Source organism: Symphalangus syndactylus, chromosome 2 (assembly GCF_028878055.3).
Source record: "Symphalangus syndactylus isolate Jambi chromosome 2, NHGRI_mSymSyn1-v2.1_pri, whole genome shotgun sequence".
Taxonomy (NCBI): Eukaryota; Metazoa; Chordata; class Mammalia; order Primates; family Hylobatidae; genus Symphalangus; species Symphalangus syndactylus.
Window position 1 is genome coordinate 41039094 of NC_072424.2, and position 22411 is coordinate 41061504.

At 47.5% G+C, this 22411-nt stretch overlaps 1 protein-coding gene across 3 annotated transcripts in view; it reads right to left on the minus strand.

The window, feature by feature from the left end:
* Nucleotides 1-22411, minus strand: part of UBTD1 (ubiquitin domain containing 1) — a 68510-nt gene that overhangs the window by 2092 nt on the left and 44007 nt on the right. For all 3 annotated transcript variants that reach the window (XM_055253604.2, XM_063629518.1, XM_063629522.1), the window contains one exon: nucleotides 991-1218. In XM_055253604.2, coding sequence (XP_055109579.1) covers nucleotides 991-1218 — 228 coding nt within the window. The remainder of the gene's footprint in view (nucleotides 1-990; nucleotides 1219-22411) is intronic.

Consider the following 22411-nt stretch of genomic DNA (forward strand, 5'->3'; position numbering starts at 1 on the left):
GCAGTGGCTCACGCCTGTAATCCCAGCACTTCCAGAGGCCAAGGCGGGCGGATCACCGGTGGTTGGAAGTTTGAGACCAGCCTGACCGACATGGAGAAACCCTGTCTCTACTAAAAATACAAAATTAGCTGGGTGTGATGGCGCATGCCTGTAATCCCAGCTACTCAGGAGGCTGAGACAGGAGAATCACTTGAGCCCAGGAGGCGGAGGTTGCGGTGAGCCGAGATCGCACCATTGCATTCCAGCCTGGGCAACAAGAGCGAAACTCCGTCTCAAAAAAAAAGAAACTCAAGTCTGTGACTCTACGGCTCCACTGTTACTCTCTGCTTTACATGGCCCCATAAGACTGCTATGAACTTACATGAGCTAATGCAGTGGAAGTTTCTAGTTCAGTGTCCAGCACATAATAACCCAATAAAAGGTCAGTGCCTTTGGGAGGCCAAGGCCAGTGGATCACTGGAGCTCAGGAGTTTGAGATCTGCCTGGCCAACATGGTGAAACCCCGTCTCTACTAAAAATACACAAATTAGCCAGGCGTGGTGGCACATGCCTGTAATCCCAGCTACTTGGGAGGCTGAGGCAGGAGAATTGCTTGAACTCAGGAGGTGAAAGATGCAGTGAGCTGAGATCCCACCACTGAGCCCCAGCCTAGGCAACAGGGCAAGTAAGACTCCATCTCAAAAAAAAAATAAATAAATAAATAAAAATAAAATAAAAAGGTCGGTGCCTTGGATGTTCTGGGGTCCCAAAGTGCATTTGTGACACTGCTTTGCAGGTTTGTTGTCTTTCTGTAGTGTCATTAGGCAAGCATAGACTGTGTCTCTTTTTCTTTGTGTACCCACTCCTGGTCCATGCTCAGTAAGGGGTTCTTGAATGAATGAATACGTGAGTAACCACCTGCCCCACCGCTCCACACCCCTCAACACCCTCAAACTGTGCTGGTGACCCCCTAGCTCCAGCAGGGATAAAGCCCTGGCCCTGCCCACTTACCGTGAGGCAGGGTGATGCTGGCTCCATCCAGGATGGCCTGGGCCAGCTCATGGTCGTTGGCTTCAGCAGCATAGGCGGCAGCCTTGAGGGCATCCCAGATCTCCTTGCGGCCCTCGAAGGCAGGCGCTGTGTCCCAGAACTCATCCCGTTTGCTCCGCAGCTGCCCGTCAGTCATGGGGTAGTCGCTCTTCCACTTGAGCCGCTCTTTCTTCAGGGGCTCATTGCGTCCTGGGCAGGACAGAAGGAGAGGCTCCGCATCTCTAAAGCCACTTGAGCTGCAACCTGCCCTCCCCCTCCCTTCCCCTCCCCAGGCCAGACCCTGAAACCCTGCTGCACTGGCTACTAAGTATTCAGGTCTCTGAAGCCCTTCCTAAATAGCAGGGAAGAGTCAGAAAACTTCACATAACCAACCTAGGGACATACAATAATTTTGTCAGCAAAGCATATGCTACCATTGTTTTTGTTTTTTGTTTTATTTTTTTCTTTTTTGAGACAGAGTTTCACTCTTATTGCCTAGGCTGGAGTGCAATGGCACAATCTCGGCTCACTGCAACCTCTGCCTCTTGGGTTCAAGCGATTCTCCTGTCTCAGCCTCCTGAGTACCTGGATTACAGGCGCCCACCACCATGCCTGATTAATTTTTGTATTTTTAGTAGAGATGGGGTTTCACCATGTTAGTCAGGCTGGTCTCAAACTCCTGACCTCGTGATCTGCCCGCCTCAGCCTCCGGAAGTACTGGGATTACACGCATGAGCTACCGCACCCTTCCCACATGATGTGGGGCAGGGCGCGGTGGCTCATGCCTGTAATCCCAGCACTTTGGGAGGCAGTAGGATTGCTTGAGCCCGGCAGTTCTAGACCAGCCAGGGCAACATGGTAAAACCCTGTTTCTACAAAAAATTTTTAAAAATTAGCCAGGCATGATGGCACGCTCCTGTAGTTCCAGCTACTTGGGAGGCTGAGATGGGAGAATCACTTGAGCCCGGGAGGTTGAGGCTGCAGTGAGCTGTGATCATGCCACTGCACTCCATCCTGGGCAACAGAGCGAGACTATGTCTCACAAAAAAAATTATTAATAATTTTAACATCTTTTTACTAATGTCCCACTTAAAAAATGATTTTTTAAGAAATCATAATCAACAAATTCCCCCAAAAATTCCTGCAGCATCTGACAAAGAAAACAATTCTGTCAAATGTCATTTTTCTTGTTACCTAGCTCCAAGTGACCTCCAAGACAACTCCAAACCACAGCCAAGACTGAGGGCAGAGGTATCTCTCAAAGGCTTTTGGAGGCTTAGTCATCTCAAAACTAAAGGCAGAGTGAGCCACAGGAGTGAGATGTGAAGCACTCTGCTTCCACTATAACTCAGGTCCTATGGTGAGAGGCAGAACTGAGGCTGGGGGCCACCACCAGGCTGCTCCCACTGGCTGGGGCAAAAGGAAGCAAGGAAGAGAATTGTAGGCAGCGACCTCAGCTGAGAAAGAACCCCAGGCAAGCCTTTATTTGTATACATGATCCCATTTCATTCTTGCAGCAGCCTTAGGCAGTAGGTATTATTATTGCTATTTCACAGGTGATAGGACAGATTTAGAGAGATTAAATGACTTGCCCCAGGTCACATAGTAAGTGAGTGAGGGTTCCACCTCAGGTCTGACTAAATCCTGTAGTTCACCATCTGAATTCACAGTTACCTGTAGGGGCAGAAAACTCTAAAGCCAAATATTTAATTTAAAGTGTTCCTGGGGTGGTGAGGTGGCAGAAGGAAAGGCAAACCCTCTTTGGAGGAAAACAACTTCAAACCAGGCCTCAAAGAATTCCCAAGATAAAGTTCCAAGAAAAATAAATAAGGTAATAGTTTTTTTTTTTTAAAAAATCTCTATGCAAGGAAACAAGGCAGTACGAGCTTTACTGGCAAAAACAGCAGACAAAAGAATCAGATTTGCAAAGACTTTGGATAGATTATGAAATACTGAGTTAAGGGATGAGGGCCTTAAAAATATGAATAAGAGGTTATAAAGAATGACCAAGGAGATTTTTAAAAAATGTTTAATTTTTGTGGGTACATAGTAGGTATAACCAAGAAGATCTTAAAAGAACCACATAGAACTTCTAAAAATGAAAAATACAGGCCGGGCCCAGTGGCTCACACCTGTAATCCCAGCACTTTGGGAGGTCAAGGCAGATAGATCACTTGAGCCCAGGAATTCGAGACCAGCCTGGGCAATATGGCAAAAACCTGTCTCTACAAAAAATACAAAAAATTAGTTGGGCATGGTGGCATGCACCTGTAGTCCCAGTTACTTAGGAGGCTGAGGTGGGAGGATCACCTGACCCCAGAAGGGTTGAGGCTATAGTGAGCCATAATCATGCCACTGCACTCCAACTCCAGCCTGGGTGACAAAGTGAGACCCTGTCTCAAAAAGTAAAAAGAAAATAAAAATAAAGAAAAATACAATATAATTGAGATTCGGATGTCTTTTTTCTTTTTGAGAGACAAGGTCACTCTGTCGCCCAGTCTGGAGTGCGGTGGTGTGATCATAGCTCACTGCAGCCTCAAACTCCTGGGCTCAAGGTATTCTCCCCCAGCAGCCTCCCAAGTAGCTGGGACTATATAGGTGACACTATGCCCTGCTAGGTCTAAAATTTTGAACTGAATTTCCAGAAGTATACAATAGGGAAAATAGGAATAAAGCAACATTCAAAGAAATCATGGAGATGTCCACTCCCCCTACACTGATCTATAAATGTAATACAATTCCAATATAATTTCTGTCAGTTTTTTCCCAAGGAACCTGGCAAACTGATTCTAAATTTTATATAGAAGAACAAAGATGCTCCTAGAAAAGAATCAGGTGGGAGAAGTTGAGCTGCCATGATCAGCATTAATTATAAAGCTACAGTTGGCACAGTACTGGAATAGGGACAGACTGATGGACAAAAAAAGCCAAACCCCGTAAAATATTTGAAGAAATTTATTCTGAGCCAAATGTGAGGGCCATGACTTGTGATGCAGTCTCAGGAGGTTCTGAGAACATATGCCCGAGGTAGTTGGATTACAGCTTGGTTTTATATGTTTTAGGGAGATTTAAGACATCAATCATTACATGTGAGATATACATTGGTTTGTGTGGAAAGGAGCGACAACTTGAAGGGGCAGGGACTTAAAGGTCATAGGTGGATTTAAAGATGTTCTGGTTGGCAATTGGTTGAAAGAGTTATTATCTTAAGTCCTCGAACCAACAGAAAGGAATGTCTGGGTTAAGATAAGGAGTTGTGGGCTGGGCACGGTGGCTCACGCCTGTAATCCCAACACTTTGGGAGGCCAAGGTGGGCGGATCACCTGAGGTCAGGAGTTCGAGACCAGCCAGGCCAACATTGTGAAATCCCATCTCTACTAAAAATACAAAAATTAGCTGGGCATGGCAGCAGGCATCTGTAATCCCAGCTACTCAGGAGGCTGAGGCAGGAGAATCACTTGAACTTGGGAGGCTGAGGTTGCAGTGAGCTGAGATCGTGCCACTGCACTCCAGCCTGGGTAACAAAGAGTGAAACTCCGTTTCAAAAAAAAAATAAAATAAAATAAGGAGTTGTGGAGACCAAGGTTCTTATTATGTGGATGAAATTTCATAGGTGGCTGCCCTTAGAGGCAATAGATGGCAAATGTTTCCTATTCAGACCTTTAACAGGTGCTAGATTTTTAGCTAATCTCTTCAGGATCAGAAAAAGACCTGGAAAGGGAAGGGGATTCTGTAAAGAAAATGTAAACTTCCCCCATAAGAGACAGTTTTGCAGGGCCATTTCAAAATATGTCACAGTCCATTTGAAGGTACAGTCCATTTGAACTTTTATATGGACGCACTTTCTTGCTCGGCCCCAACCTTGTCCCAGACACCAGCCCTCTAGGCGACTATCTTCCAGTCCTCCAGCAGGCTAGACAGGAAACTCGCCAGGCTGCTAATCTTCTCTTGCCTACTTCAGATTCCCAGCCATATGAAGACATCCTAGCTGGAGGATCAGTTCTTGTTAAGAATCTGACCCCTCAAACTCTACAACCTTGATGGATCGGACCCTACTTAGTCATCTATAGTACCCCAACTGCCATCTGCCTGCAGGACCCTCCCCACTGGGTTCACCATTCCAGAATAAAGCTGTGTCTGTCGGACAGCCAGCCTGATAGCTCCTCTTCCTCCTGGAAGTCACAAGTACTCACCCCTACTTCCCTTAAACTCACCTGCATTCCTAAAGGATAACAGTTACCCTTATAATCCTAATACATCCTTTCATTTTTATTAGGTCTATTCTTCCTTACCCTACTCTTTACAACAGGCTTTACGCAGTCACCCCCCACCCACTTGGACTGCACCCCGAAAACTTGTCATCCCTACTATCTTCTGTTTAGTCATACCCCTATTCACCATTCTTAACTACTCATAAATGCCCTGCCCATTTACACTGCCAGTTTACACTTTTCCTCCAAACCATTGTAGCAGATATCTCCTAGTACTATCCCTAATCCGCCACTCTTGACTCCCTCTTGGAGTTGATAGATGATCTTTGCTGACAGGGTACCCTCCAATACTTTCACTCTGATGAAGTCCCTTTTTTCACTTTTCTACTCACTCTTATCCTTGCCCCCATTCTCCAGTCACTCTCTACCTCTCCCTACCTATCTCCACCACACTATCAATCTCACTCACTCTCTCCTAGCTGTTTCTAATCCTTCTTTAACAAACAATTACTGGCTTTGCATTTCTCTTTCCTCCAAAACCACCGAGGCCTCGATTTACTCACTGCTGAAAAAGAAGAACTCGTATATTTTTAAATGAAGAGTGTTTTTACCTAAATCAGTCTGGCCTGGTATATGACAACATAAAAAACTCAAGGACAGAGCCCAAAAACTCGCCAACCAAGCAAATAATTACGCTGAACCCTCTTGGACACTCCCTAATTGGATGTCCTGGGTTCTCCCAATACTTAGTCCTTTAATACCTGTTTTTCTCTTTCTTTTATTCGGACCTTGTGTCTTCCGTTTAGTCTCTCAATTCATACAAAACCACATCCAGGCCATCACTAATCATTCTATACGACAAATGCTCCTTCTAACAACCCCACGATATTACCCTTTACCCCAAAATCTTTCTTCAGTTTAATCTCTCCCACTATAGGTTCCCATGCCACCCCTAATCCTGCTCGAAGCAGCCATGAGAAACATTGCCCATTATCTCTCCACACCACCCCCCAAAATTTTCACCACCCCAACATTTCACCATCATTTTGTTTTGTTTTTCTTATTAATATAAGAAGACAGGAATGTCAGGCCTCTGAGCCCAAGCTAAGCCATCATATCTCCTGTGACCTGCACGTATACATCCAGATGGCCTGAAGCAACTGAAGATCCACAAAAGAAGTGAAAATAGCCAGTTCCTGCCTTAACTGATGACATTCCACCATTGTGATTTGTTCCTGCCCCTAACTGATCAACTGACTGTGACAATACACCCTCCCCACCCTTGTGATAATGTACTTTGTGATATTCCCCGCCCTTGTGAATCACTTTGTACGATATACCCTCCCCACCCTTGAGAAGGTATTTTGTAATATCCTCCCCCGCCCTTAAGAAGGTACCTTGTAATATTCTCCCCATCCTTGAGAATGTACTTTGTAAGATCCACCCCCTGCCCACAAAAAATTGCTCCTAACTCCACCGCCTATCCCAAACCTATAAGAACTAATGATAATGCCACCACCCTTTGCTGACTCTCTTTTCAGACCCAGGCCGCCTGCACCCAGGTGATTAAAAAGCTTTACTGCTCACACAAAGCCTGTTTGGTGGTCTCTTCACATGGATGCGCATGACACTCAGTAGCTGGGATTACAGACGTGTACCACCACACCTCGCTAATTTTTGTATCTGTAGTAGAAACGGGGTTTCACCATGTTGCCAGGTTGGTCTCGAACTCATGACCTCAGGTGACCCACCCGCCTCAGCCTCCCAAAGCGCTGGGATTACAGATGTGAGCCACCACGCCTGGACTGTTTTAATGTTAATGCTGGTCATTTGTGCCTGAAGACACAGTCTGAAGGGAGGAGAGTATAATGAGGCCTGACTCCCCTTCCCATCATGGCCTGAGCTCGTTTTTCAGATTTCTCTGGAATCCCCTTGGCTGAGAAGAGGGGTCCATTCAGCTGGTTAGAGGACTTAGAATTTTCTTTTTGGTATACAAGACAAACGAGAACAGAGAGTCCAGAAACAGATCCAGGTGTGAACAGGAACTTGCTTGCGGTGAGAAGGAACATTCCTGTTGCAGGTGGGAGGGGAAGATGACTATGTGTGACAAATGATGCTCGTGAGGGAAGAGAGAGACCCTCTCATGTTGTTTTATATTGTTTTATACTCAGTACCTGTTTTAAGAAAAAACAACAAGGAAGTAAAACCAAAGACAGGCAGCCCGGTGCCAGGCCCAAAACCAGGCCTGGGCCTGCCTGGCCTAAAACCAGTAGTTAAAAATCAACTCATAAGTTAGAAACCGATGTTATTCATAGATTCCAGACATTGTGTACAAGAACATTGTGAAACTCCCTGCCCTGTTCTGTTTCTCTCTGACCACTGGTTCATGCAGCCCCTGTCACGTACTGCCTGCTTGCTCAAATCAATCACGACCCTTTCATGTGAAATCTTTAGTGTTGTGAACCCTTAAAAGGGACAGAAATTGTGTATTTGAGGAGCTCGGATTTTAAGGCAGTAGCTTGCCGATGCTCCCAGCTGAATAAAGCCCTTCCTTCTACAACTCAGTGTCTGAGAGGTTTTGTCTGCGGCTCATCCTGCTACATTTCTTGGTTCCCTCACCAGGAAACGTAACTGATGGACGGCTGAGGCAGCCCCTTAGGCGGCTTAGACTTGCCCTGTGGAGCATCCCTGTGGGGAACTCCGGCCAGCCTGAGTGACGCAATCCAAAGAGCGCTCCTGGGTAGGAAATTGCCCCGGTGGAACGCCTCACTAGAGCAGCACGTAGCAGGCCTCCACAGAGGATTAACACAGTGGCTGAACACCAGGAAGGAACTGGCACTTGGAGTCCAGACATCTGAAACTTGGTAAGACTAGTCTTTGGAACTTGCCCCACTCCATCTGAGTGGAAGCGTGGACTGATCACCCACGGCGTGCCTGCATTGGTACTTTCGTTCTGGTTTTGACTTGACTTAGATTGCGTGATACTTTGGTTTTGGTTTTGACCTGGCTTGGATTTCTGGATACTCTGATTTTGGTTTTGATTTTGGTTTGGTGTAAACTGCAAAAGTGTGTGTGTGCCCTTTTGACCTGTTTTTTGTTTTGTGGTGTGTGTGTGTGGTGTGAGCGTGGTGTTTTGTCTCGAAGAAGCATGGGTCAGGCACAAATAAGCCCACCCTACTAGGAACTATGTTAAAAAAAATTTTTCAAGAAAGAATTTAAGGGAGATTACAGTGTTACTGTGACACCAGGAAAACTTTGAACTTTGTGTGAAATAGACTGGCCAGCATTAGAGGTGGGTTGGCCATCAGAAGGAAGCCTGGACAGGTCCCTCGTTTCAAAGGTATGACACAAGGTAACCTGTAAGCCAAGGCACCCAGACCAGTTTCCATACATAGACAGTTACAGCTGGTTTTAGACCCCCTCCCCCACTACAGTAGTTAAAAGAACAGCAGCATAAGCAGCTGGCAGAGGCAAGGAAAGACCAGCAGAGAGAAAAAAGGCCATCTATACCAATTCTAAGTTAATTTGACTAAACAAGATCTTATTAATAGCAAAGGATGATTGAAATCCCAAACTTACAAGGTTTTCAACAAAAGTGAAGTTTGCTAAAAGTTAACAGTGTAACATGTATTATGGTAACTTCTAATCTTGTGGCCTTAGACAGTCTAGTCCAAAGACATAAAGAAAGTTTGCTTTAAAAAAGGAATGGTTATCTTCAAAAAAAAAAAAGAAAGGGAGAGGCAGAATTTATGTAAAGAGTGTTATATGGTAAATTCTTGTCCTGAAATAAATTAACTGGTTGTTTAAAGAAAAAAAAAGTTTGTAATAAGTCAAAAAGTTGAGACATGTTAAAGAATTGTCGGTGAAAGTCATGAAAGAAAAAATGTTATAAAAAAATTTATGGGCCGGGCCGTGGTGGCTCACGCCTGTAATCCCAGCACTTCGGGAGGCTGAGGCGGGCGGATCATGAGGTCAGGAGATCGAGACCATCCTGGCTAACAAGGTGAAACCCCGTCTCTACTAAGAAGTACAAAAAAAATTAGCCGGGCTTGGTGGCAGGTGCCTGTAGTCCCAGCTACTAGGGAGGCTGAGGCAGGAGAATGGTGTGAGCCCGGGAGGTGGAGCTTGCAGTGAGCCAAGATTGTGCCACTGCACTCCAGCCTGGGCGACAGGGTGAGACTCCTTCTCAAAAAAAAAAAAAAAAAAAAATTTATGCAAAAAATGTTGTATAATTTAAAAGTAATAAGGCCTCCTGAGTACTATTAAAAAAAACAGTTTATGTGCAAGGTGTATAAGAAAAGTAAAATATACTTTTGGTAAAAAGATTATAAAAGGGCATAAAAATGTGGATTTTTACCTACATTAAAAGATTAAAAAAATTATTGTTTTAAAAGTTTAAGCAAGTTTTAAAACTTTAATTATAAAGAAAATTCTGTGTGTAAACATATTAGCTAAAGTTAAAATGGTATCATCCAGTTTTTCTGTGAACTGGACATTAAAGTAAAAATGCAACAGGTTGGCCGGGCGCGGTGGCTCATGCTTGTAATCCCAGCACTTTGGGAGGCCGAGGCGGGCGGATCATGAGGTCAGGAGATTGAGACCACGGTGAAACCCCGTCTCTACTGAAAATACAAAAAAAAATTAGCCGGGCGTGGTGGCGGGCGCCTGTAGTCCCAGCTACTCGGAGAGGCTGAGGCAGGAGAATGGCGTGAACCCGGGAGGCGGAGCTTGCAGTGAGCCGAGATTGCGCCACTGCACTCCAGCCTGGGCGACAGAGCGAGACTCCGTCTCAAAAAAAAAAAAAAAAAAAAAAAAAAGAACCACCCTGACAATTTTTGGGTTCTAAAAGTCTCAATTATTGGACAGTATTGCATAGCTAGAGAAGGAAAAGGATTCACTCAACCTGTAGGGCAGCTTAGTTGTCTTGGGCAAAAGCTGTATAATGGTACCACAAAAACAGTTACATGGTGGAGTTCCAATTACACAGAAAGAAATCCATTCGGCAAATTTCCAAAGTTGCAGACTGTTTGGGCCCACCCAGAATTCCAGACTGGACAGCCCCCGCCGGGTTATACTGGATATGTGGACACAGAGCTTGTGCTAAGCTGCCTGATCAGTGGACAGGTAGCTGCGTAATTGGCACCATTAAGCCATCTTTCTTCTTACTGCCCATAAAAACAGGTAAACTTCTGGGCTTCCCAGTCTATGCTTCCCACGAAAAACGAAACATAGCCATAGATGATTGGAAAGATAATAAACGGCCACCTGAAAAAATCATACAATACTATAGACCTGCCACTTGGGCACAAGGTGGCTCATGGGGATATTGAACCCCCATCTACATGTCCAACCGAATCACACGGTTACAAGCTGTTTTAGAAATTATTACTAATAAAACTGGTCAAGCCTTGACTGTTCTTGCCTGGCAAGAGACTCTGATGAGAAATGCTATCTATCAAAATAGACTAGCTCTTGAGTACTTGCTAGCAGCTGAAGGAGGTGTTTGTGAAAAATTTAACCTTACTAATTGTTGTCTACACATAGATGATCATAGGCAAGTAGTTGAGGATATAGTTAAAGATATAACAAAACTGACACATGCCCCCATGCAAGTGTGGCACGGACTCAATCTGGGAGCCATGTTTGGAAATTGGTTCCCAGCAACAGGAGGATTTAAAACTCATATAATAAGAGTAATAATAGTAATAGGAGCCTGCTTATTGCTCCCTTGTCTGATACCAGTATTTCTCCAAATGATAAAAAACTTCGTCACTACCTTAGTTCACCAAAATGCTTCAGCACAAGCATACCATATAAATCACTATCAATCTACTGCACAAAAAGACGTAAGTAGCAAAAATAAGAGTGAGAACTCCCACTAATAAAAAGTGAGAGTCTCAAAGGGGGAAATGAGGGAAGAGAGAGACCCTCTCATATTGTTCTATATTGTTTTATACTCAGTACCTGTTTTAAGAAAAAACAACAAGGAAGTAAAACCAAAGACAGGCAGCCCAGTGCCAGGCCCAAAACCAGGCCTGGGCCTGCCTGGCCTAAACCCAGTAGTTAAAAATCAACTCATAACTTAGAAACTGATGTTATTCATAGATTCCAGACATTGTATAGAAGAACACTGCGAAACTCCCTGCCCTGTTCTGTTTCTCTCTGACCACTGGTACATGCAGCCCGTCACGTACTGCCTGCTTGCTCAAATCAATCACAATCCTTTCATGTGAAATCTTTAGTGTTGTAAGGCCTTAAAAGGGACAGAAATTGTGCATTTGGGGAGCTCGGATGTTAAGGCAGTAGCTTGCTGATGCTCCCAGCTGAATAAAGCCCTTCCTTCTACAACTCGGTGTCTGAGAGGTTTTGTCTGTGGCTCGTCCTGCTACACTGGGACTCCGATGGAAACATGAACTCCAATCCCCACCTCATGCGAGCCACAAAAATCAAAACCAGGTTAATCAAAGGCTTAAGTATGAGGGACAGAAAGGAGACACTGAAGAAACTGAAGGTTACAATTTCATCTAGATATTTTTTATGAAGTTTAGCCTGGAGGTGTTTATGCCTTGACCAAGGAAGTTGCTCCATTTCATGATTTCTGGACTCCTTTTCTCTTTCATTATTTAGCAGGGATGACCCCCTAATAAGAGCTTTGATCCACCAGGAGTCACAATCATTATACAGTGACTCCCTCAGGGACCCCCGGGTATGGGACTTCTGCCTCTTCCCTAAACAGCTGTTTAGCTTCAATGGCATTTTAACTTCTTGAGCTGATTCTATAGTTTCCCTGCCTCCTTCCTCTTTGCCAGATGTCACTTCTTACTGGTCTCTGTCTATCTGCTGCTCCTAACATGGGGAGAGGGCAGGCCCAGCACATGGGCCACTCCTAATCTACTCAGGGTTGAGAAAGGGCACAACCAAGCTGTCAGCACTGTCTATAAAAGAGGCTTCCCACAGAAGAAAGAGACCAGGCTTTGTGACATTTAAAAATGTTCACTGTTTGGCCAGCATGGTGGCTGATGCCTATAATCCCAGCACTTTGGGAAGCTTAGGTGGAAGGATCACTTAAGGCCAGGAGGTCACGATCAGCCTGGACAACAAAGCAAGACTGCTCGTCTCTACAAAAAATAAAAAAAAATTAGCCGGGTGTGGTGGCATGCACCTGTAGTCCCAGCTACTCGGGAGGCTGAGGTGGGAGGGTCACTTGAGCCCAGGAGGTCAAGGCCGCAGTGAGCTATGACTGCACCACTGCACCCCAGCCTGGGTGACACAGTGAGACCCTGTCTCATAAATAAATAAATAAATGGCCAGGCACAGTGGCTCACGCAGGCAATCCCAGAACTTTGGGAGGCCAGGGCAGGTGGATCGCTTGAGTCCAGGAGTTCGAGACCAGCCTGGTCAACATGGAAAAAAACCCATATCTACTAAAAATACAAAAATTATCTAGGCATAGTGGTGGGCACCTGTAATCCCCATTATTATGGAGGCGAGGCAGGAGAATTGCTTGAACCCCAGAGAGGGAGGTTGCAGTGAGCTGAGATCATGTCACTGTACTCCAGCCTGGGTGACAGAGTGAGACTCCGTCTCAGAAAAAAAAAAATAATAAAATAAAATAAAATAAAATAAAATGTTCACCTTTGGGCTCTATGCCCAACAAGTGAGGTTGCTGGACTGTGACTATAAGGACACCTGAGCTGTAACTGTGTCCATGCATCTCATTTTCTCTTGAGAAGACTAAAGAACTGACCTTTAAAATAAACACAGCTCGGCCGGGCGCGGTGGCTCAAGCCTGTAATCCCAGCACTTTGGGAGGCCGAGGCAGGCGGATCACGAGGTCAGGAGATCGAGACCATCCTGGCTAACACGGTGAAACCCCGTCTCTACTAAAAATACAAAAAATTAGCTGGGCGTGTTGGCGGGTGCCTGTAGTCCCAGCTACTCGGGAGGCTGAGGCAAGAGAATGGCGTGAACCCGGGAGGCGGAGCTTGCAGTGAGCCGAGATCGCGCCACTGCACTCCAGCCTGGGGGACAGAGCCAGACTCCGTCTCAAAAAATAAAATAAAATAAAATAAAATAAAATAAAATAAAATAAAATAAACACAGCTCCATGGTGGCCCCTTTCAAAGTCATCACCTCAGGAGGCCACACACGTGCCTGAAGGATGCTGCCTTGGCTTGCAAACCTCCCGAGCTCCCCCAGAGTAGCCTTCAGGGTCCCTCCCCGCTACACAACAGCAGCCAGCTTTGCTAGCAGTCACTTCTATGCTTCTCTGCCACTGACGGTCACTGTGAGTGAGCCTCTCCAAGTATTAACAGCACCTAATTAATGCAGTGACCCAGGATACAGTGGTGACAAACTCCTCACCCTCCAGGTAGGGCCTCTGTGGCTGAAAATCTTATAATGGGCTGGTGAGGGGCAGAGGGCAGGCAGGGTTAATGTAAGCTGAGCCCAGGAGTCCAACCGTTGCCTTCCCAGTCATCACTGCACCTCAGAGCCAGCAGAGGGCAGCCACAGCACCTCTGGGCTGGTGGCTCTCTTCATCAGTGGGTCAAACGCTGCACAAAAATAACTCACCAAGTTCTCCAGGCCCAGAGGTAAGTGTGTATAGGAGACATGCCCAAACATTTGCAGCCCTACACACGGGTGCTTACAATCTTAGCCACAGATACAGACAAACACAGAAAAGGAAGTTTTTCATCTAAGCATATGGACAAGTCAATGATGAACATATTAATTTCATTTACTTAAAAAGATATTGGCTGGCCGTGGTGGCTCACGCCTGTAATCCCAGCACTTTTGGAGGCAGAGGCAGGTGGATCACCTCAGGTCAGGAGTTTGAGAAAGACTGACCAACATGGTGAAACCTCATCTCTACTAAAAATACAAAAATTAGCCGGGCATGGTGGCACATGCCTGTAATCCCAGCTACTCAGGAGGCTGAGGCAGGAGAATTGCCTGAACCCGGGAGGTGGAGGTTGCAGTGAGCTGAGATTGTGCCATTGCACTCCAGCCTGGGCAACAAGAGTGAAACTCCATCTCGGAAAAATGAAAAACAAAAACAAAAGGATACTGTATGGAGTCAAAAAAGTTGGGCAGTGGAAAGTGTGAACGTTCATATGCTGCACAAATTGGTGCATGCCTCTGCGAGGTACTGAGAAACTTAAAAATGTCCGCCCCTTTGGCTCACCTATTTGGTTTCTAATAATTTATTCTAAGAAAATAATCACAAGTGTGTGGTGAAGACTTATTTACAAAGCTGTTTAACACAGCACCTTTTTAACAGGGAAAAGCTAGGAACAACCTAATGCACATGGCCAGGAGAAAGGCTACATAAAATATGGGCATCCATTCGAGGCATCGGGGTAGTCACTCTGTGATGGTGAGGTAGGATGCTGAGTAACACGGGAAAACGTCCACCATACAGTGAAAAAAGTTCTCAAACAGTAAGCGCACAGTGCTCCAGCTTTTGATTCAAAAAAAGTATGTATTGGCCAGGTGTGGTGATTCACCCCTGTAATCCCAGAACTTTTGGGAGGCCGAGGCAGGCAGATCACTTGAGGTCAGGAGTTCGAGACCAGCTGGGACAACATGGTAAAAACCCATCTCTACAAAAATACAAAAATTAGCCAGGCTTGGTGGTACGTGCCTGCAGTCCCAACTACTCGGGAGCTTGAGGCAGGAGAATTGCTTGAACCGAGGAGGCAGAGGTTGCAGTGGGCCAAGATTGCACCACTGCACTCCAGCCTGGGTCACAGAGCGAGACCGTGTCTCCAAAAAAAAAAAAAAAAAAAAGGGTGTATAATTATTATTGTTTGTTTGTTTTTAGACGGGGTCTGGCTCTGTCACTCAGGCCATGTGACCATAGCTCACTGCAGCCTCAACCTCCTGGGCTCAAGCGATGCTCCCACCTCCGCCTCCTGAGAAGCTGTGATTATAGGCATGTACCACCATGACTGGATAATTAAAAAAAAATTTTTTTTTGTAGAGATGGGGTCTCACCATGTTGCCCAGGCTGGTCTCAAACTCCTGTCTTCAAGTGATCCTCCTTCCTCTGCCTCCCAAAGTGCTCAGCTGTATAATTATATATATTTAAAAGACACAAGGGCTGAGCACACTGGCTCACACCTATAACCCCAGCACTTTGGGAGACCGAGGCGAGAGGATAACTTGAGCCCAGAAGGTCAAGGCTGCAGTGATGAGCTATGATTATGCCACTATACTCCAGACTGGGCGACAGATTAAGACCTGGTCTTTAAAAGAGAAAAAAGGCTTGAAGGATTTATATCAAAATGTAAACAGTGGTTATATTTCATTGGCAGTTACCAATTATTTCTTCTTGGTTTATATTTTCCAAGTTTTCTACAATAAGAACGTATTACTTTAGTAATAAGAATAATACCATCAAAGTTGTTAAAAAGTTAAGAGGATACTTGGTGTTCAGGGGCGCAGCCATGGAAAAGTGGGAAGAGTTTGGGGAGCTGACAATGGTGGTGACTTGCTAAGCCCATACCCTGTAGGATATCAGTCACTGACAGCTCCAGGAGGCTTTGTCCAGGGCCAGGCAGGCTCTGCTGGTTTCAGCAGCAGGAGCATTTAGTAGCTTCTACTTACATCTCCTGTCCTAGATAAGCTTCAGGTCAAAGACAGAGTAACAGAAATGGTTCCTGTCCTTAATGAAGCTGACAAAGGCATACAACCTGCACGGAGAGGCAGCAGGGCAACACACCCACAAAAAGCAGGCGTTTCCGTGATTGTGCTGGGCAGAGGACAGCAAAAGACATTTTTTGTTTGTTTGTTTAAACTTTTATTTTTTTTTTAATAGAGAGGAGGTCTCCCTATGTTGCCCAGGCTGGTCTCGAACTCCTAGGCTCAAGGGATCCTCCTGTCTCGACCTCCCGAAGTGCTAGGATTCCAGGTGTGAGCCGTCATGCCCCGCCAACATTTGTGATTGAGCAGAGAATGTATGTGTCTGCGTATAGAGGCAAAGGCTGGGGTCCCAAAGAGTTGTCGAAACCTCCCGTATTAGGATCTCCTGGGGTGCTGGTTCAAAAGACAGATTCTCAGGGCCCACCTCACACCCATGGAACCAGTTACAGGGGCTGGGCTGGGATATGTACTTGATCTGACTTAAGAACCTATTTGTAAACACAGCAAAACAGGAGTGGAAATGGCATGCCCAGCCACACCTTAACATAAACAGTTCAACACGTGGTCTCCAGAGGTTCTGCTGAGAGCTGATGTGGGAGGGAAAAGAGCAAGAGGGCACTACGTCTGGGCTGGAGGAGGATAATGATGGTGGATGCTGTGGTTTGGCCTCAATAATGAATGGTGTCTGGTGATATCACCCCCAAGGGAGGGCACTGAAAGGAGAGTGGGAGACAGAACATTTAAGGTCCTCTCCAAGTTGCCCAGAGCTGGTGTGCATCTATGAGTCTGAGTGTGTATGCATGTGTGTGTTTACTCCCACCACTCAATTCACACTGCTGAACTCAGGATGGCTACACTTTAGAGGAGATTCCAAAATCACAAGGAAGGATGGCAGACCCTAGCTGAATAGACAGTGCCTGGCCCAGTGCGGTTCTCAGCAAGTATCTGCTGAATTGAGAAAGGAACTGACCGAGGCGCCGTGAGCAGGTGGGGAGGGGTGGAGGAGTTACGGCTCCTGCAGCAGCAGGGAGGCAGGTGGAGGCAGGGGATAGGTCTGCAGCGGGCTGGCCCCTCCTTCAATTCTTGATCTCAGACCCCAGGAGATGGTTCTTGTGACTTCAGGGACTGGAATAAGTGAGCCACTGGGATGTGACACCAAATCTGAGACCAGCCAAGGGGAGCAGAGATTTCCCCAGTCAGGCCACCCAAGCCAGGAGACAGCCCTATTTATACCTGCAGCAATCCCCAAGCTGTTACACACTCGGTTACCAAGTTCTGTCCCTGCGGCCCTTACTCCAGGGATGGGGCCAACAGTGTCCTTCCCAGATGTACTGATTATGTGACAACTCTGGGCTTGCTCTGGCTGGTGTGAGACACACAGCTCTCACACCAGATGGGAGAAGGCAGGAACAAGAGCCTCCTTGTCCCAACAGCCTGGCCAGCAAGGGCCCTCTGGCCAGGATATAGACTTGAATCTCTTGTTTCTCCCCTCCCACCCCAGCAGTCACAGCTGAAATACAGGTAGTCTGAAGTGTCCCACCTGGCAGCGGGAACAAGGGGTCAGGAAGAACACAGGGCCCAGAAGAAGGATCAGCCCAGGCGGGGCGCGGGGAGCCAGGGGGTGTGGAGCCCAGGTAATCCCTTCAGGAAGCGAGATATTTATAGTTAGACTTAGCAGAGATGACCCTCAGAGCCTGGGTAACTTTTGAAGGGAAAGTGCTGGCCCAGCTCTGGTCAGCTGGGGCCTCCCACGCTCTGGGATTTGGTGGCCTCTTTACAGGCCTGTGGGCCTTTCCTCCTCTTGGGCCCCAGCTCAGGGAGGGAAAGGGGCGGAGCCAGTTGCTAAGTGATGGGCCAGGCTTCTTACCAGGCATCTCTAGAGGTACAGTGGGTCCCAGGTGGTCCTGAGCAGAGCTGAAGGATCAAGGCAGGGTGGCACCCCTGAGAGTCCCCTTCTCGGCTCTAGGATAATGCCCAGCCCACAGCAACAGAAATTCTCTGCAATGATCTTGTTTGTCTGCCTGAGGCTGGGACATCCTCCAGTTCATCTTTTGATCCTAGAGACAGAGTTAATGCCTGGCATGCTGCATGGGCGAGTGAAATGGGCAGGCAGTCTAGGAAAAGAAGGAGGAGCTGGAGAGGGGAGGCACAGATCAGATGGGAGAGTAGACAGAGCTGTCTGCAAGAAACCCCTGCAAAGGGGGAACAGAAGACTATGTTTTGTGAACAAGCCTCACTGAATAGGAAGAGGCAGGAAGAAAGGGAGTGGGTGGAGGTGGGAGTCCAGGAGGGACAAAACCAGTCACTGAGGTACGTGTGCAGTGAAGAAACCTGCTGGAGGAGGCGGGCCCGGATCCTCTGTGGCCATGGGAGAGACAAAATTGCAGCCAAGAGAAACAGACCTACCCAAGGCCTCAGTGTGCGGGCAGCCACAGATACGGACAAGGGGGCACACATGCGTGAGACAGGGTGTGCTTTCATGGTGCTGCACACAACGTACACATTCACGGGGTCGGCTGCCTGGCTGGGCTCAGGGACAGCAGGCCTTTTTCTGCTCTCTGGTCCGTGAGCCCAACCTGGGGGCCCTGACCACATCTGGCCAGGCTCGGGGAAGGGTGGTCTCCCAGAGCTGGGCACTGACCAGCCATCCCCCGACCCATTTCCGGAGGAAAACTGGCCTATCTGATATCAATTACAAACAGAGCCCCCAAATCCTCAGGATCTAACTCTAGGGTTTTTGTTTAGTCTTTTTTTGAGACGGAGTCTTGCTCTGTTGCCCAGGCCGGAGTACAGTGACGCAATCTTGGCAAACTGCAACCTCCACCTCCTGGGTTCAAGTGATTTTCCTGCCCCAGCCTCCCGAGTAGCTGGGATTACAGGCATGTGCCACCACAGCTAATTTTTGTATTTTTTTTTTTTTTTTTTTTTTTGAGACGGAGTCTCGCTCTTTCACCCAGGCTGGAGTGCAGTGGCGCGATCTCGGCTCACTGCAGGCTCCGCCCCCCGGGGTTCACGCCATTCTCCTGCCTCAGCCTCCCTTGTAGCTGGGACTACAGGCGCCTGCCACCTCGCCCGGCTAATTTTTTTTTGTATTTTTAGTAGAGACGGGGTTTCACCGTGTTAGCCAGGATGGTCTCGATCTCCTGACCTTGTGATCCGCCCGCCTCGGCCTCCCAAAGTGCTGGGATTACAGGCGTGAGCCACCGCGCCCGGCCCTAATTTTTGTATTTTTAGTAGAGATGGGCCAGGCTGGTCTTGAACTCCTGGCCTCAAGTGATCCGCCTGCCTCGGCCTTTCAAAGTGCTGGGATTATAGGCATGAGCCACTGCACCCAGCCTAACTCTAGGGTTCTATCTTGCCATGCAACTAACATGTTTGTTTTTTTTTTTTTTTTTTGAGACAGAGTCTCGCTCTGTCGCCCAGGCTGGAGTGCAGTGATGCAATCTTGGCTCACTGCAAGCTCCGCCTCCCGGGTTCACACCATTCTCCTGCCTCAGCCTCTCCGAGTAGCTGGGACTACGGGCGCCCGCCACGACGCCCGGCTAATTTTTTTGTATTTTTAGTAGAGACGGGGTTTCACCGTGGTCTCGATCTCCTGACCTCGTGATCCGCCCGCCTCGGCCTCCCAAAGTGCTGGGAATTAAAAGCGTGAGCCACCGCACCCAGCCACAACTAACATGTTTTCTGAGGCTGCTTTGGAGAGAATACTATACTTCACAAGTGGAGTAAAACATAGGTGGGAATTATCGCGCTTCCCTTGTTTTAAGTACCTATGTCCCTTTCCTGTAGTCAACACACTCTCATCTTTGCCACGTACTGACGTGTTTGCTCTCAAGTGTAGCCAGAGTCCTGGCTTGAATACGAGCAGTTCCAGTGTTAGCAGTTCTGGAGGGAACCCTGATTACATGTGCTTTCTGGCAACCTGGATCATGGATAATTATGTATGTGTAAAGAGACACTGTAGCCTCTCTCTGCAATCTGGCTACTCACATGTGGGCTTCAGAGATGGACAGTGGGGGTTTTCTTTGGCTGCTGACCACCTTTGTGACCGTGGGTGGATGACCTCACCAACCTAAGCTTTGGTGTTTCCATCTGTAAAAAGGGCATGAAACTCCCACCTCATGGGACTGCTGTAAAGATTAAGTGAGACCACTCTGCCCAGTGCTGAAAAGACAGTAGCTATTGTCATTGGTAACCAAGCCGAGTCAGTAATGCTTTCACCATTACACAATTAAAGGTTACTTTTTTTTTTTTTCATAAAGTTGCTGTGATTTTGAAAAATGAAAACTGCGAGGCTGGGCGTGATGGCTCACGCCTGTGATTCCAGCACTTGGGAGGCCAAAGTGGGTGGATCGCCTGAGGTCAGTTCAAAACCAGCCTGGACAACATGGTGAAACCCTGTCTCTACTAAAAATACAAAAATTAGCCAGGCGTGGTGGCATATGCCTGTAGTCCCAGTTACTCAGGAGGCTGAGGCAGGAGAATCGCTTGAACCCAGGAGGCGGAGATTGCAGTGAGCCAAGATCGCACCACTGCACTCCAGCCTGGGCGACAGAGCAAGACTCTGTCTCAAAAACAAAGAAAAGAAAACTCCTGCCGTAGGGATGTCTTGGTCTTTACTTTGCAGAGCAGGAGAATGCAGGGGTTAAATGAGGTCAAGCTCAACAGGCACAGAGAGTGGGCTTGATGGATGTCTGCCTCCTTGTGCCGGTTGCACAGTGTAGGGTCAGCACTTTTCCTGGGGCAGAAGAGGGAGGATGACGGCTAATAAATAAAACAGGAACTCCCCAGAGGTTGCTAGAAAGGTCTCCTGTATCTGGCTGGCTCCCTTCACTACCTCAGGACTCCAGGAAGGGGAGGTAGGTTTTCTCAGCCACTGTGCTTTTCACCGCTGGACATAGCAGTCCAACCTCCCTCACTGCTGGTAAAGAGGAGGACCCAACGGGCACCGGCATGGCAGCCAGGTGCCTGGAAGCGAACACACAGCCTGACTTCTGACACTGGGACTCTGACCCACTGGGTGTCAACTGCCACGAGCGCTCAGATATGCACCACTCCAAGCGGGCATGTCCCCTGAGTATGGCAGAGTCCTGAAGCTGGGAGTGACCTTAAAGTCTTCTGCCCTAGCCACTTTATTTTACAGACAAGGAAACCAAGGCTGAAAGGTAACGTGACTTGTCCCAGACCCGACAGCTGTTTCCCGAGAGAGAGACGGAGACAGACAGAGAGAGAGAGATAGAGAGAGAGAGAGAGAGAGTGTGTGTGTGTGTGTGTGTGTGTGTGTGTGTGTGGTGGCAGTGGGGCACGGTAAATTCTTTCTGCCAAACCACTCCACCACCAGTGGAAGCTGAATCGTAACTAGAATATGAAAATATCAGGAGCTGAACGCACAGCTCTGAAGAATATGCCAATGGGAAAAGCAGCAAGGAAAACATGCAGCAGGAGCAAGGCAGGAGGATCTACCAACCTCCCAGTGCCCACTAGAGAGGAACAGAATCTAAGAGCTGAGCCCTCCCAGGACAGCTGGGCCAGTGCTATCCACACCTGACTGTGTGCCCCAGTCTCCTGTGAGCTTTTTTTTTTTTTCTGAGACAGGGTCTCACTCTGTCACCCAGGCTAGAGTGCAGTGGGTGATCAGGCTCACTGCAGCCTCGATCTCCTGGACTCAAATAATCCTCCCACCTCAGCTTCCCCAATAGCTGGGACTACAGGTGTGCACCACCACATTCGGCTAATTTTTTTTATTTTCAGTAGAGATGAGGTTGCACTATGTTGGCCAGGCTGGTCTCGAACTCCTGAGCTCAAGTGATCCGCCCATTTCAGCCTCCCAAAGTGCTGGGACTACAGGTGAGAGCCACCACGCCTGGCCCTCCTGTGGCCTGACAGAAACACACACCTAGGCACCAGCTCAAGACTCTAATTCAGCATGGCTGGCTTGGAGCTCAGTGATGGAGACTGACCTACTACCCCACAGTCACCCCAGCTGGGGAGCAATTCAGCCTCTCTGCACCTCCTGAGCTGAGGTGCTCACCATGCCACAAAGAAGCCTATTCCACTGTTGGATGAATCTAATGGTTAGAAAGTTAATGGTGGCTGAGTGTGGTGGCTCACACCTGTAATCCGAACACTTTGGGAGGCTAAGGTGGGTGGATCTCTTGAGATCAAGAGTTCGAGACCAGCCTGGCCAACACGGTGAAACCCCGTCTCTACTAAAAATATAAAAATTAGCCGGGCATGGTAGCACATGCCTGTAGTCCCAGCTACTTTGGGGGCTAAGGTTGCAGTGAGCTGAGATTGTGCCACTGCACTCCAGACTGGGCAACAGTGAGACTCTGTCTCAAAAAAAAAAAAGGAAGTTAATAGTAATTATAGTTACCCTTTACCGAGCTACCCGGCAGGCCTAGAACAGAGACACACAGGTGCTGAAGGCACAGGTTCTGTCCTCAGGCAGACTTGGGCTTGAACATCAGCTTCATCATTAATTAAAGCGCTAAGTGACCTTGGGCAAATGCCTTAAGCATTCTAGTCTCTTCTAGGAGGTAAGG